This window comes from Somniosus microcephalus, chromosome 1 (genome assembly GCF_052327205.1).
Source record: "Somniosus microcephalus isolate GS21.2 chromosome 1, FLI_Smic_1.0, whole genome shotgun sequence".
NCBI classification, from domain to species: Eukaryota; Metazoa; Chordata; class Chondrichthyes; order Squaliformes; family Somniosidae; genus Somniosus; species Somniosus microcephalus.
Window position 1 is genome coordinate 142,924,845 of NC_140987.1, and position 16,957 is coordinate 142,941,801.

The window sequence follows — 16,957 nt, forward strand, 5'->3', positions numbered from 1 at the left end:
CCAGTACAAACTGGAAGGTTTGTACCTGGGCAGGACCGGGAACAATGTCCTTGGGGGAGTGTTTGCTAGTGTTGTTGGGGAGGGTTTAAACTAAAATGGCAGGGGTTTGGGAACCTGTGCAGGGAGACAGAGGAAAGGGAAACAAGGATAGAAGCAAAAGACAGGAAGGAGAAAAGCAAAAGTGGCAGTCAGCGAAATCAAGGGTTTAAATCAAACATGGCCACAGTAAATAATAATTCTAAAAGTTCTAAGAGCTTTAAAAAAACAAGCCTGAAGGCTTTGTGTCTCAATGCGAGGAGCATTCGTAATAAGGTGGATGAATTAGCTGCACAAATAGATGTAAACGGATATGATATGATTGGGATTATGAAAACATGGCTCCAGGGTGACCAAGGCTGGGAACTCAACATCCAGGGGTATTCAATATTCAGGAAAGACAGGCAAAAAGGAAAAGGAGGTGCGGTAGCATTGCTGGTTAAAGAGGAGATTAACACAATAGTAAGGAAGGATATTAGCACTGATGATGTGGAATCTGTATGGGTAGAGCTGAGAAATACCAAGGGGCAGAAAATGTTAGTGGGAGTTGTATACAGACCCCCAAAGAGTAATGCAGAGGTTGGGGCTGGCATTAAACGGGAAATTAGAGACGCGTGCAATAAGGGCACAGCAGTTATCATGGGTGACTTTAATCTACATATAGATTGGGCTAACCAAATTAGTAACAATACTGTGAAGGAGGAATTCCTGGAGTGTATACGGGATGGTTTCCTGGACCAATATGTCGAGGAACCAACTAGGGATCAGGCCATCTTAGACTGGGTATTATGTAATGAGAAAGAATTAATTAGCAATCTTGTTGTACGAGGCCCCTTTGGGGCGGAGCGAGCATAATATGATAGAATTCTTCATTAAGATGGAGAGTGAAGTATTTGACTTAGAGACTAGGGTCCTGAATTTAAATAAAGGAAACTACGATGGTATGAAGCGCGAGTTGGGTAGGATGGATTGGGGAACGTTACTTAAAGGGTTGACGGTGGATAGGCAATGGCAAGCATATAAAGATCGCATGGATGAACTACAGAATTTGTTCATCCATGCTTGGCATAACAATAAAACAAAAAAGGTGACTCAACCGTGGCTAACAAGGGAAATTAGGGTTAGCATAAGATCCAAGGAGAGGACATATAAATTGGCCAGAAAAAGCAGCAAACCTGAGGATTGGGAACAGTTTAGGATTCAGCAAAGGAGGACAAAGGGATTAATTAAGAGGGGGAAAATAGAGTATGAGAGTAAGCTTTCAGGGAACATAAAAACTGACTATAAAAGCTTCTATAGATATATGAAGAGAAAAAGATTGGTGAAGTCCCTTGCAGTCAGAATCAGGGGAACTTATAATGGGGAACAAAGAAATGGCTGACCATAAGAACATAAGAAATAGGAGCAGGAGTAGGCCAATCGGCCCCTCGAGCCTGCTCCGCCATTCAATAAGATCATGGCTGATCTGATCCTAACTGCCAATCCACTATCATAGAACCATCTCCTGAATCTAACAGAACTAGACACACGAAATAGGAGCAGGATCAGGCTACACGGCCCCTGGGCCCGCTCCGCTACCCACAGGGCCATGACCGATCCAAACCTAGTCTCATGTCCAAATTCCTGCCCGCTCCCCGTAACCCTTAATTCCCTTTACTTCTAGGAAACTGTCTATTTCTGTTTTAAATTTATGTAATGATGTAGCTTCTACAGCTTTTTGGGGCAGCATATTCCATGGACCTACCATCCTCTGAGTTAAGTAGTTCCTCCTCATCTCAGTTTTGAAAGAGCAGCCCCTTATTCTAAGACTATGCCCCCTAGTTCTAGTTTCACCCATCATCAGGAACATCCTCCCCGCATCCACCCGATCCAACCCCTTCACAATCTTATATGTTTCAATAAGATCGCCTCTCATTCTTCTGAACTCCAATGAGTAGAGTCCCAATCTACTCAAACTCTCCTCATATGTCCATCCCCTCATCCCCGGGATTAACCGAGTGAACCTTCTTTGTACTGACTCGAGAGCAAGTATGTCCTTTCTTAAGTATGGACACCAAAACTGTACGCAGTATTCCAGGTGCGGTCCCACCAATACCTTGTACAACTGAAGCAATACCTCCCTATTTTTATATTCTATCCCCCTAGCAATGAAAGCCAACATTCCATTGGCCTTCTTAATCACTTGCTGCACCTGCATACTAACCTTTTGAACATTCTTTGGTTCTGTCTTCACAAAGGAGGACACAAATAACCTCTCAGAGATGTCGGGGAACATAGGGCCTAATGAGAGGGAGGAACTGAATGAAATCAGTATTTGTAGGGAAATGGCGTTAGGGGAATTGATGGGATTGAAGGCCGATAAATCCCCAGGGCCTGATAATCTACATCCTAGGTACTTAAGAAAGTGGCCCTATAAATAGTAGATGCATTGCTGATCATCTTCCAAAATTCTATAGACTCTGGAACAGCTCCCATGGATTGGAGGGTAGCTAATGTTACCCTACTATTCAAAAAAGGTGGTAGAGAGAAAATGGGGAATTATAGACCGGTAAGCCTGACATCGGTAGTGGGGAAAATGCTAGAGACTATTGTAAAAGATGTAATAGCAGAGCACTTGGAAAACAGTGACAGGATCAGACAAAGTCAACATGGATTTACAAAAGGTAAATCATGCTTGACTAATCTACTGGAATTTTTTGAGGATGTAACTGGTAGAACAGATAAGGGAGAACCAGTGGATGTGGTGTATTTGGACTTTCAAAAGGCTTTTGATAAGGTCCCGCATAAGAGATTAGCATGTAAAGTTAAAGCACATGAGATTGGGGGCAAGGTACTGACTTGGATAGAGAACTGGTTGGCAGACAGGAAGCAAAGATTTGAAATAAACGGGTCTTTTTCCGAGTGGCAGGCGGTGACTAGTGGGGTACCGCAGGGATCCGTGCTAGGACCCCAGCTATTCACAATATATATTAATGATCTAGACGAGGGAACTAGATGTAATATCTCCAAGTTTGCAGATGACAAAAAGCTGGGTGGGCGTGTGTGCTGTGAGGAGGATGCCGAGAAACTCCAGTATGATTTGGACAGGTTGGGCGATTGGGCAGGTGCATGGCAGATGCAGTATAATGTAGATAAATGCGAGGTTACCCACTTTGGTGGCAAAAACAGGAAGGCAAATTATTATCTGAATGGCAATAGATTGGGAGAAGGGGAAGTGCAACAAGACCTGGGTGTCCTTGTGTACCAGTCGCTGGAGGTAAGCATGCAGGTGCAGCAGGCGGTTAAGAAGGCAAATAATATGTTGGCCTTCGTAGCGAGAGGATTCGAGTACAGGAACAAGGATGTCTTGCTGCAGTTGTACAGGGCCTTGGTGAGACCACACCTTGAGTATTGTGTGCAGTTTTGGTCGCCTTATCTGAGGAAGGATGTTCTTGTCATGGAGGGAGTTCAGCGAATATTCACCTGGGATGGCAGGAATGACGCATGAGGAGAGATTGGGTCGATTGGGCTTATACTCGCTGGAGTTTAGAAGAATGAGAGGGGATCTCATTGAAACTTATAAAATTTTAACAGGACTAGACAGACTAGATGCTGGAAGGATGTTCCCGATGGCGGGGGAGTCCAGAACCAGAGGTCACAGTTTAAAGACAAGGGGTAAGCCATTTGGGACAGAGATGAGGAGGAATTTCTTCACCCAGAGAGTGGTGAACCTGTGGAATTCTTTACCACAGAAGGCAGTTGAGGCCAATTCATTAAATATATTCAAAAAGGTGTTAGATACATTTCTTATGGCTAAATGGATCAAGGGGTATGGGGAGAAGGCAGGGACAAGGTACTGAGTTTGGATGATCAGCCATGATCTCATGTAATGGCGGAGCAGGCTCGAGGGGCCAAATGGCCTACTCCTGCTCCTATCTTCTATGTTTCTATGTAATGAGTTGAAGGGGCTTAGGAACAGGATTCCAGAGTGCAGTGGCCACTGGTGGTGAGACAGAGGAAGAAGGGATATATAATAGGCATGGCTCAGAAAAATGGAGGTTATGAGCTGGATGAGGGTGTGAAGAGGAGAGCTTTAAAGCCAATGTACTGGGGGACAGGGAGCTAGGACAGGGGTGATACATAAGTAGGACTAAGTATGGACTAGAATGTGGACGATGAGGTTTTGGCTGAGTTAGAGGTCATGTAGGGTAGAGCTTGAGGTGTGGTAAAAACAATACTGGAGAATTCAAGTCTGCAAGTGATGAAGGCAGACATGAGGACTTCCATGGCAGTGGGATGAAGTAAAGAAATGGTGGGTAATGTTACAGAGGCAGAATTAGGCTATCTTGGTGATAGATAGTATATGGGTGGGAGGCTCAGCTCAGGGTTAAGGAAGACATTGAGGTTGTGCACTGTCTGGTTTAGCCTGAGTGAGAAGCCAGGGCTACTGTGCTGAATTTCTAGTGAAAGATGATTTTAGTCTTGCTCAGAAGAAGGTGAATTAAGTGCGATCACTCTATCTCCAATCCATGCTTCATGCAGCGCACCTCCACACTGGTAGCATAGAGTGCAGAAATACCCTCTACGCGTTCCTGACAAATTCGTGCCCCCACCATTTTAACTAGCCTGAAATCAGGCACAGGAAAACCGCCAACCCCAGAGGACCAGGAGCATAATTTAAATGGCAAAGTCACGTCCTGATGACATCATTGGGACGAGCACACCATTTTAACCACGGGCCAAACTAAGAGCTGCATTGTCTCAAACCTGGTGGCAGCCGGGGGTCTGGATAAGTTAAAAAAAAAAATTTGATGGTTCCTTGTGCGCCAGGAGGAGCCTCACAAGGATACACAAGTGCCAGGTAATGACTTTCTCCAACATGCGAAAGTCTAACCACCGCATCTTGACATTCAACGGCATTACTATTGCTAAATCCCACGTCATCAACACCCTGGAGATCACCATTAACCAAAAACTTAACTGGGCCAGCCACATAAATACTGTGGCAACAAGAGCAGGTCAGGGGCTGGGTATTCGTGGCAAGTGTCTCACCTCCTGACTCCCCAAAGCCTTTCCACCATCTATAAGGCACAAGTCAGGAGTGTGATGGAATACTCTCCACTTGCTGGATGAGTGCACGTCCAACAACACTCAAGAAGCTCGACACCATCCAGAACAAAGCAGCCTGCTTGACTGGCACCCATCCACCACCTTAAACATTCACTCCCTTCACCACCAGTGTACTGTGGCTGCAGTGTGTATCATCTACAAGATGCACTGCAGCAACTCGCCAAGGCTCCTTCAGCAGCACCTCCCAAACCGGCAATTCTACCACCTAGAAGGACAAGAACAGCAGTCGCATGGGAACACCATCACTCTAAGTTACACTCCATCCTGACTTGGAAATATATCGCCGTTCCTTCATAGTCGCTAGGTCAAAATCCTGGAACTCCCTCCCTAACAGCACTGTGAGAGTACCTTCACCTCACGGACTGCAGCGGTTGAAAAGGTGGCTCACCACCACCTTCTTAAGGGCAATTAAGGATGGGTAATAAATGCTGGCCTTGCCAGTGATGCCCACATCCCCGGAACAAATTAAAAAATAGGGATACTCGGACTTCCCTCCTCCGCCGATCACGGAATCTACTGATCCCCTCCCCCATTCCTTATTTACCTTGCCGAAGACCAATTCCGTAGGTCCCTGGCAGCAGTCTGACCTACCCCCTCCTCACGAATTTTGACGGAGATGACATCATTCCCACCAACTTCTGGTGGGAGTTTGTGTCGGGAAACTTTAATCAGGGCTAGGAGTTAAAGGGCTGGATTTTGCCAGCCCTGGGGAGGTGGGTTTGGAGGCAGGACTGCCGGGAAAATGGCAGAATTTGGGGGCGGGTGCCAAACCCACCCCCAACCCGCCTCCATGCCATCTTGCCAGGAGGCGGGTAGCCGACCCGCGCCGGGTCCCGCCTCCTCGAGGCGGGAAGGGGATTAATGCCAATTAACTACCTGTTAACAGGTAGTTAACAGGCAGTTTTTTGGCTAATCCCTATTTTGAGCCCTGAAGTGTGGGCTTCCTGACGGCTCCGAACCTCTCCAGAGTCAGCGAGGCGGGCCCTTGGTCTGCGGGAGTCGAAGGGGACGAGATGTTCGGTGTGCAGGTGAGTAATGGGTGCATGTGTGCAGAGGTAAGTGTGTGAGGTGTGTATAAAGTGTTTTAATAAGTTTTACTTACCTTTACTTCTTCCTGCAGGCTTCCTCCCTTCAGGACACGGGAGTCCCTCAGCTCACCGGCACAGAAAGCAGAATGGCCGCTGAACTGTCAAAAGCTGCAGCCTTCTGCTTTCTGGTCAGGAAGGCTTTCTAATTGAGTCTTGAGTAAAGACACAACTTAGAAGACAGATTGTCAGAGCTGTCAAACGATGACATTTCATCTGTCAAAAGCTTTTGACAGATGAAACGGCACTCGCTGACGTCACCTGCTGGGCGGGCTTAACAAGGTCAATCAAGGGAAAATAGCATGGGTTGACCACAAGTCGATGGAGGCAGGAATAAAACCCAAGAAGTGGGAGTCCCGCCTCCAAAAGCTCCCCATTGACAAAATCCAGCCCAAAGTCTCCCAGGACCAGATGGTTTGGTGTGCGATCTGGCCCCCATATCCTGGATTCCCATCCCAAGTTAAAATTGGGACCTATGTGACAGTGCACAGTGCAGGATATCAAGTCATGGTCCAGATTCTTAGATTCAATTAACATCAGTTTGTGTAGCAGGATAGGATGTGATCACAATGTACAAACAAAGAACACAAGATCACAAAGATTGTTCTCTGTCTGTCATTCAAGTCCAAAAAGGCCAGAACTATCCTGGAGATAAGTATAAACAAAGTTTATCTCTTTGGTATTAAAGCAGTTTGTCAGGCTCAAATGCCACCTAGGATGCCACACACATCAGCAACTGATACAAAACTCAAAGAGGGCTTGTTAGTGTAAACCAATTGGCAGGAATCACTAGAAAAGTGTTGGCAATAAAAACTGTCAGTGTCCCTGATATGCATCAGACCCAAAATACAAATACCACCCCACCACCATCTACTGTTACTTCTCCAATGGAATATTTGGCAGCAACCTACCATTTTACAGACATGGTAGTTTGCTGCCAAATATTCCATTGATGGCGTCTAGGGGCTGGATTTTGTCAGCCCTGGGGAGGCGGGTATGGAGGCGGGACTGCTGGGAAAATGGCAGAATCTGGGGGCGGGTACCCAGCCCACATCCAACCCGCCTCCGTGCCACCTTCCCAAGAAGTGGGTAGCCGACCCGCACTGGGTCCCGTCTCCTGGAGGCGGGCAGGGGATTACAGCCACTTAACTGCCAGTTAACAGCTAGTTAATAGGTAGTTAAAAGGGTTATCCCCATTTTTCCACCAGAGGCGCGATCTTCCCAATGTTGGGAAATCCCACCAGGGTCACCAAGGTGAGCAGTGGGTCTGCGGAGGTCTGCGGGGTGCAAAAGTGCGCTGTGGAGGTAAGTGATGGGTGCAAGTGTGGAGAGGTAAGTATGTGAGGTGGGTGAAAAGTGATAGAAAATGTTTACTTACCTTTGTTTCTTCCTGCAGGCTTTAACAGTTGGGGAACCGGAGACTCCCTGTATCTCACCGGCAGAGATGACAGAATGGCTGCTGCATTCTCCGATGCAACAACCATCTGATTTCTGCTCACAAGAGAGGTTTGATGAGCCTTGAATACAAGGACTCATCAAACAACATAGAATGTCAGTGTTTGACAGCTTCACAGAGCTGTCAAACGATGACAATTCATCTGTCAAAACTAACGTTCTCTGTAGCCGGCTTCCCCTTAATTGGCCTGCTAAGCCTGCTGGACGGGCTTAACAAGGTCAATCAAGGGAAAATATCGTGGGTTGGCCACAAGTCGATAGAGGCGGGAGTGAAACCCGACAAGCAGCCGTCCCGCCTCCAACGCGCCCCCATTGGCAAAATCACCCCCTAGGAGTCTAATGGAAGTCATGGTTCAAACTAAAGCCTAATGCTCCCTCAACAAATGTGTAAGTAGCCAGCATCTGATCATTTACATTTGGAGCATCCAATATGTGTTGGTAGGATTCAGGAATGAACCTTCAATGTTCGAGGGAAGTTTTCCACAATACATGGCTCCATCAAGAGTGGAATTTCCCTTCATTTTGTGCTTAGGATGTCATTAAAATAGAACTTGAAGAGAACCTATGCAATGACCTGGATCCTGGCTCATTCCTCCTGGATTAATTTAATTCATAGGATAAATGGCAGGAAGAATAATAATCTTTACTGTTCTGATGGTTGTTCTGACTGGACCTTGGACAGTGTATTGTTTGTCATCTATCTCATGATGGTCTGTTCCTTTTCACGAGAGTGCATTAGAGTATTTATGAGGAATCAAATTTATAGACTTCTAGGAAGGGAGACTAGACTACCTCATATTATTCCAGCTTTAGGACTTGGCATGTATAACAGTAGTCTCATCCAGTTTTTTGCAGTGTTTTTGACTTCATGGAAAACTCATCCTATTTGAAGCCTCATTTTGTTTTGTCATCTACCATGTTCCAGTAGATTTATTAAAGCACACATTTAATAACTAAAGTGGCAGGATTGGATTATACTGTACATTAGCCTTTTACCACTAAAAACAGGGTTAGAATCCAGTTCACACTGATGGGATGTGAAGGGGTGGTTAATTCTGGAGCTTAGGGCCTAGGAAACTAAAGGCAAAGCTGCCATTGGTGGAGCAATGAGGGTTGTCGGTCTGGAGGAGACGACAGAGATAGGGAGGGGCAAAGCCATGGAGGGATTTGAAAACAAGGATGAGAATTTTAAAATCAAGGTGTTGCCAATTTAGGTCAGCAAGCACAGGGGTGATGGGTCAACAGGAATACTTGAATTAAGAAAGAACTTACATTTATATAGCATTTATTGACTGCTTTATAACTTACAGGTGCCAATTATATTTATATATACTGCAATGAATACGTTACTAAAAGTTCTAGGGGTAAAAATTGGGTCGCGCCCCCTTTGGGATGCTAACTTCATCAGGGTGCTACTTTTAGCACCCCAAAAAAGTTAGCACCCCCACGCCCAAAATTGAATGGTACCTCCCCAAGCAGGAGGTGGGTCGCTACTGGAAGCACCCCGCCTCCCTCTTGGAGCGCTACCAGTCAATATTACGGCGCTACGTGCAACAGCGCCACGCACGTCGGCACATAGCGTCATGGTACTACAGGCCTCCCTTTCCTGATTAAAGGGGTGGGGCCTAGCGCAGCACACACTGTGGCTCTGCTGGACCACTGGGGAGCAGGGTGACGGCAACAGAGCCCGGCACTCAAGAGGAGTGCCAGGCTGACCGATCGTGGCCGGCACCTTGCAGGAGGAGGCGAGAGGGGGCAGGTGCTGGCAGGCGGCCCAAAAAAATATAGCCGCTCGGCACCTGCCCTTTAATTATCGCCACCGCGGCCGCAAACACAGCACCTTGACCCTGTCGGACATAGCGTCCGGCGGTAGGTCAGTGGGTGCAAGCGAAGTTTGAGGCCGGGGTGCAAGCGGGGCGCTGCGCATGGCGATGATGTCATTGCCGGAGGTGCAGCGCCGCGGAGCGCTACCGGCTACCGCCACCACTAACCTCCCACTGAATTTCACGGGAGGCATTAGCAGTGCTGTGCCCAGGCGCAAGGAGCGTTGTGCCCTGGTAGTTCCCCCTTGGGGTGCTAATTGGAGGCGCAAAGCAACCCAATTTTTCCCCCCTAATGTCTACTTAAAATATTATTGCAACATTGCATGCAACTACTATATAATATATTTATTTTACTGGGACATACTTACTCTCAATTTCTTTTATTTTCATCTCCCAAGGTATGCATGAAGTCTTAAAATTCTCAAAGTCCCTTTTAAATTTGATCCATTTCTGAAATATTAAATAAACATGCAAATGATGGTCACCTTTCATATTCCTAAAAAAAGTATGAAGTACACTTCAGAACCTAAAATATTCCTGTGCATATACAGCCCATAACAATAATCTTGAATAAAATTATTTAAAACATGTTCCTCATAATGTTCTTTTAGACCTTCTTCCAAGGGAGTAAAGTTTTCTATTTCGTACAGATAGGCATAAACCCTTTGGAGAATAAAACAGCATTAATATCAAAATTAAAGTTTATCGTTTTTTTAAAGTTATGAATTAAGAACTGATTTAGCATCCTATATATTTATTTAATTGCTTCATCCTGTTTGTAGTTAGAACAGTAATGGCAGCAAGATGGCAAACTGCTTTGTTGCGCCAATGTGCTGTGCTACATAGTAGTAAGACATGGGTTTGTGCTATCGCTTGAGCTCCGGTTGTGCCCTAAAGAGAAGCAGCAAGGGCACAAGTGACTGGGGTTGAAGTTACATTATTAGGGCACAGTACCTTGAACTATGCTCTGCATCAGCCTACTCTATACCTCACATGAGAATGCTTAATGATGACCTTGGATGGAAAAAGTGGCAAAGTTTTTTATTCAGTAACACTGAGGAGCACAAAGAAAAATCACAATTAAAAAAAAAAGTTGTACTTATGATACGCAAGAATAAACCTTCACCACTTGGTTAGTAATTTGGCGGAGCAGCACACCTGCCCATAAGAACATAAGAAATAGGAGCAGGAGTAGGCCATACGGCCCCTCGGGCCTGCTCCGCCATTCAATAGGATCATGGCTGATCTGAATCTAGACTCACGTCCACTTCCCTGCCCTCTCCCCGTAACCCCTAATTCCCTTATCTGCTAGGAAACTGTCTATCTCCATTTTAAATTTATTTAATGTTGCAGCTTCCACAGCACTCTGGGGTAGCAATTCCATAGATTTACTACCCTCTGAGTGAAGAAGTTTCTCCTCATCTCAGTTTTGAAAGGGCAGCCCCTTATTCTAAGATTATGCCCCCTAGTTCTAATCTCACCCATCAGTGGAAACATCCTCACCGCATCCACCCGATCAAGCCCCCTCACAATCTTACATGTTTCGATAAGATCGCCTCTCATTCTTCTGAACTCCAATGAGTAGAGTCCCAACCTACTCAACCTTTCCTCATACGTCAACCCCCTCAACTCTGGAATCAACCGAGTGAACCTTCACTGAACCACCTCGAGAGCAAGTATATCTTTTCTTAAATATGGAAACCAAAACTGCACACAGTATTCCAGGTGTGGCCTCACCAATACCCTGTATAACTGCAGCAAGACTTCCCTGTTTTTATACTCCATCCCCCTTGCAATAAAAGCCAAGATTCCATTGGCCTTCCAGATCACCTGCATACTAACTTTTTGTGTTTCATGCACCAGGACCCCTAGATCCCTTTGTACTGTAGCACTTTGCAGTTTCTCTCAATTTAGGTAATAACTTGCTCTTTCATTTTTTCTGCCAAAGTGCATAACCTCACACTTTCCAACATTATATTGCATCTGCCAAATCTCTGCCCACTCACTTAGCCTGTCTATGTCCTTTTGCAGGTTTTTTATGTCCTCCTCACTCACTGCTTTCCCTCCCATCTTTGTATCGTCGACAAACTTGGATATGTTGCACTCGGTCCCTTCCTCCAAATCGTTAATATAGATTGTAAAGAGTTGTGGTCCCAGCACGGACCCCTACGGAAAACCACTAGTTACTGATTGCCAGCCCGAGAATGAACCATTTATCCCAACTCTTTGTTTTCTGTTAGATAGCCAATCTTCCACCCATGCCAGTATATTACCCCCAATCCCGTGATTTTTTATCTTGATCAGTAATCTTTTGTGTGGAACCTTGTCAAATGCCTTTTGGGAGACAAATACACTACATCCACTGGTTCCCTTTTATCCACCCTGTATGTTACATCCTCAAAGAATTCGAGCAAATTTGTCAAACATGACTTCCCCTTTGTAAAACCATGCTGACTCTGTCCTATTAAATTATGTTTATCCAAATGCATCTGTTACTGTTTCCTTAATAATGGACTCCAACATTTTGCCAACCACAGATGTTAGGCTAACTGGTCTATAGTTTCCAGCTTTTTGTCTACTTCCCTTCTTAAATAAGGGTGTTACATTAGCAGTTTTCCAATCTGCCGGGACCTTTCCTGAGTCCAGGGAGTTCTGGAAAATGATCACCAATGGATCCACAATCCCTACCGCCACTTCTCTCAAGACCCTAGGATGTAGGCCATCAGGTCCGGGGGATTTATCCGCCTTAAGTCCCATTATTTTACTGAGTACCATCTCCTTAGTGATTTTAATCGTGTTTAGCTCCACGCACCCCCTCCTCCCCCATTGCCCCCTGTTTCTCCAGTGTTGGGATATTTTTAATGTCCTCTACTGTAAAGACTGATACAAAATATTTGTTCAGTGTCTTTGCCATCTCCATGTTCCCCACCACTAGTTTCCCGGTCCCATCCTCTAAGGGACCAACGTTCACTTTAGCCACCCTTTTTCTTTTTATATAGCTGTAGAAACTCTTGCTATCTGTTTTTATATTTTTTGCTAGTTTACTTTCATAATCTATCTTCCCTTTCTTAATTAATCTTTTAGTTATTGTTTGCTGGCTTTTAAATGCTTCCCAATCTTCTATCCTCCCACTAGATTTGGCTAATTTATAAGCCCATTGTAGAACCCGCCCGATCTTCATTCTATTGAAATGTTAAACAAACATGCAAGTGATATTTGTCCTCTTATTTTCCTAAAAATAAAACTAGCCACTGCCTTTGCATTTTTTTCGCCACTGGGACCTCCCAGCCAGCCTTGAGTGAACTTTGTTACATTAAGCAGGCAGCAGCACAATATTGTATAGAGAAGGTCACTGATGCCCTACTTAGGTGGGTCTCCACAGAACTTGTGAAACAAAGGGGGCGATTTTGCCAATGGGGGCGCATTGGAGGCAGGACTGCTGCTTGTTGTGTCTTTGTCCCGCCTCCATCGATTTGTGGCCAACCCACGCTATTTTCCCTTGATTGACCTTGTTACGCCCGCCCAGCAGGCTTAGCAGGCCAATTAAGGAGAAGCCAGTTACAGAGAATGTCAACGTATGATGTTTCATCTGTCAAAAAGTCTTGACAGATGAATTGTCATCGTTTGACAGCTCTGTGAAGCTGTCAAACACTGACATTCTCTGTAGTTTGATGAGTTCTTGAATTCAAGACTCATCAAACCTCTTTCTTCAGCAGAGATTAGATGGTTGTTGCATTGGAGAATGCAGCGGCCATCTGTCATCTCTGCCGCGGAGATGCGAGGCTCTCCGCATCCCCAACTGTTGAAGCCTGCAGGAAGAAACAAAGCTAAGTAAACTTTTTCTAACATTTTCCACTCACCTCACATACTCCCCTCTCCACACTTGCACCCATCACTTACCTTCACAGCGCACTTTTGCACCCCTCAGACCCCCCCCACAGACCCACTGCTCGCCTCGGTGACCCTGGCAGGGTTCGCAGCCTTCGGGAAGCCCGCACTTGTGTGGGTAAAATGGGGATAACCCTCTTATCTGCCTGTTAACTACCTGTTAACATGCAGTTAATTGGCTGTAATCCCCTTCTCGCCTCCAAGGAGACGGGACCCGCCCGGGGCGGGTCGGCTACCCGCCTCCTGGCAAGATGGCATGGAGGCGGGTTGGGGGTGGGGTGAGCACCCATCCCCAAATTCTGCCATTTTTCCGGCAGTCCCGCCTCCATACCTGCCTCCTCCGGGCTGGCAAGATCACGCCCAAAGAGAGCTAGCTGTCCAATGCAATAGATTAGTGATGGTTTCCACGGGTGCAAGAAATAATTAATGTAAACACATGACACTTAAAGCCCCAGAAAACAACCCCCTCACTTTCATTAATAGGAAAGGCATTAATTCAATAAACATCCAGCTGGTGTGATGCCAATCACCTTATCATACATGTTAATGCCTACTAACCAAGAAGCTGTCAGAATACAAGATTCAAGATTATTTTATTGCCATAATGTAACGGGTACAATGGAATGCTTACTCCCCACTCACTCCCACAATATAAGTATAAATATAAAAAGCAAAAGTAAAAACAAGTATAAATATAGAAACAATGAGCAAATAAGCAAATAAGTATAACAATGACAGTCCAAGTTGCAGGATATGATGAATAGTGGACAAAGCCTCTATTGCCACTGGAAGTAATAGTAATATAATATGATAAGTATATGGTCGTATAAGTATAATATATATATTTATATATAAATAAGTATAAGTTAAAATGTAGTGTGCAATGTACAAATGAGTTAAAAGTTATATAATTTATAAGTTAAGGTTGAGGTACAAGAGTCCTATGTGTACACAGTCCAGTGATCAAGAATGTTCTTGTGCACTCACGGTTCATGTGATATACAGTTCCAGGGTGGGGGGGAGAATATGACTATGATATGTGGGGCAGTGCAGTTAGCAGTTCAGTAGGCACACTGCTTGTGGGTAGAAACTGTTCTTGAACCTGCTGGTCCTGGTTCGGATGCTGCGGTACTGACGGCCAGACTGCAGGAGGGAGAACAGTTCGTGCCCAGGATGATTGGGGTCCTGGATGATGGAGCGGGCCTTGTTCCGACACCTGGTCTGGCAGATCTCCTCGATGGACAGAAGTGCACACCCGATGATCTTTTCTGCCATCCTCACAACCCTCTGGGTGTCTTTCCTGTCCTGTGCAGTGGTGTTACCATACCACACATTGACACCACCCATCAGGACGCTCTCTATGGTGCCGCGGTAAAAGTTCACAAGCCACTGTGTGCTTATGCCGCATTTCCTCAGGCACCATAGAGGGTAGAGGTGCTGGTGTGCCTTCTTCAGCATGGCCTCAGTATTGTGGTTCCAGGCCAGGTCATCGGAGATCTGCGGTCCCAGGAATCAGAAGCAACTGACGACTTCCACTGGTGTCCCGTCTATGCTGATGGGGCGGTGGTTCCCTTGGTGGCTTCTGAAGTCCACGATGAGCTCCTTAGTCTTGCCAATGTTCAGGGCAAAGTTGTTGTCATTGCACCATCTCATCAGCTGGACTATCTCATCTCTGTACTCCGTCTCGTCGTCGTTGCTTATCAGGGCAATTACTGTGATGTCGTCAGCAAACTTGATGATCCGGTTGTTGCTATGTATGGCTGTACAGTCATGTGTAAACAGAGAGTACAGCCAAGGACTGAGGCAGCAGCCTTGTGGCGCTCCGGTGTTGAGGACCAGAGTGGATGAGGTGTTGTTCCCTATTTTCACCACTTGAGACCTGCCAGTCAGGAAATCCAGAATCCAATTGCAGATGGGGGTGCCCAGGCCTAGGTCTCTCAGTTTCAGGATCAGCTTGGAGGGAACAATAGTATTAAATGCAGAGCTGTAGTCAATGAACAACAGTCTGACGTAAGTGTCCCTCCTGTCTAGGTGTTCCAGGGCAGTGTGTAGTGTTAGGGAGATGGCATCGTCCACAGACCTGTTTGCCCTGTATGCGAACTGGAACGGGTCCAAGGAGTTGGGGATGATGCTGTTTATGTGTGTCATGACCAGCTTTTCCAGGCACTTCATGGCTATAGGTGTTAGAGCCATGGGTCGATAGTCATTGAAGCCTGTTACCTTGGTCTTCTTAGGTAACGGCATAATGGTTGTCTCCTTGAAGCACACTGGTACAACAGACTGCTGCAGTGAGTTGCTAAAAATGCCCGTGAACACAGGAGCCAGCTGGTCTGCGCAGGTCTTAAAGACATGGGGTGGAACCCCGTCTGGGCCGGCTGCCTTCCGTGCTTTCACCCTCCTGAAGGTTCTCCGGACCTCGGACTCAGTCAGCTGTAATGTGTAATCCTCTGGGTGGCTGGGGGTTTCGATGGCCGGCTCAGTGTTCTCCCTCTCAAAGCGAGCATAAAAAGTGTTCAGCTCGTCTGATAGGGAGGGATCGGTGCTGGTGACTCCCGCTGAGCTCCCCTTGTAGTTGGTGATGGCCCTTAGTCCCTGCCACATGCGTCTGGCGTCAGAGCCCCCGCTGTGGTGTATGTACCTTTAAGAGAGAACTACTTTTACAGCTCCTGTATACTGTAGTACCGGCAGTGACCACACATGTATATAAGCCTTGAGCATGCCTCTGTACTGTTAGTCTTTAGACTACCCTCCTCCAGTAAACACCTGTTGATTGTTAATTTACAGCCTCCGTCTAGTTATTGGAAAACATCATACTTTAAGAATCATGGATTCAACAGTGGCGACGAGGTCGATTCGAATCTACCTGCAACTCTGCATTTCCTTTCAAGGATTCGCTCCGGGAGGACGGTGGAAGAAAGTCGAGGCCAGAAGCACGGGCATCAACCACGAGCAACTGCCCAGTCATCCGGCAGAGAGTGAACATCGCAGGGGAGGCTGTTGAGAGCTGGGCTTGGTTCTACAGCCACGACGATCCAGCAACAGACTGGCAACAGGTACAGCACAGACCCTTCCCGGACAGTGGCGGCTGGAGCCGACCGACGGCACAGAAAAGGCCGAGCAGCATCGACGGGGTAAGAGAGAGGGTGAAGCGCACAGGGCGCAACCGGGGGTTGAAAACCGAGCGGCGTCGACAGAAAACAAAAAGAGAGAGAGGGTACAGCAGCAGCCGGGTTCAGGACCGAGCGGCGGCAACGAGAGAGGCGCACAGGAGAACGCGCAGAGCACAGCCAGGGCTCAAGGGCTGAACAGCGTCCGCGGGGGAAAGAAAGGAAGCGCGGGAGACGCCATTGAGAAGAAGGGAGAGCGCGGGAGACGCCATTTTAGAATCCGCAGCGGGGAAGAAGGGCGAGCGCGGGAAGAAAGGAAAGCGCGGGAGATGCCATTTTGTGCCAGCGGAGAAGAAGGGAGAGCACGGGGGAGACGCCATTTTAGACAGTTTAATCACACCCAGGGATGCCGAAGAGTGGCAGTATCACTGTGTTCGACAATGAAGTCGAAGAT

General features: G+C 46.6%; 1 protein-coding gene across 1 annotated transcript in view; it reads right to left on the reverse strand.

Annotated features, from left to right (window-relative positions):
* Positions 1–16,957, reverse strand: part of LOC147124389 (transmembrane channel-like protein 2-B) — a 180,794-nt gene that overhangs the window by 99,981 nt on the left and 63,856 nt on the right. Inside the window, exon 6 of the mRNA XM_085963421.1 lies at positions 9,877–9,958. Within this exon, the coding sequence (XP_085819547.1) occupies positions 9,877–9,958 (82 nt within the window). The remainder of the gene's footprint in view (positions 1–9,876; positions 9,959–16,957) is intronic.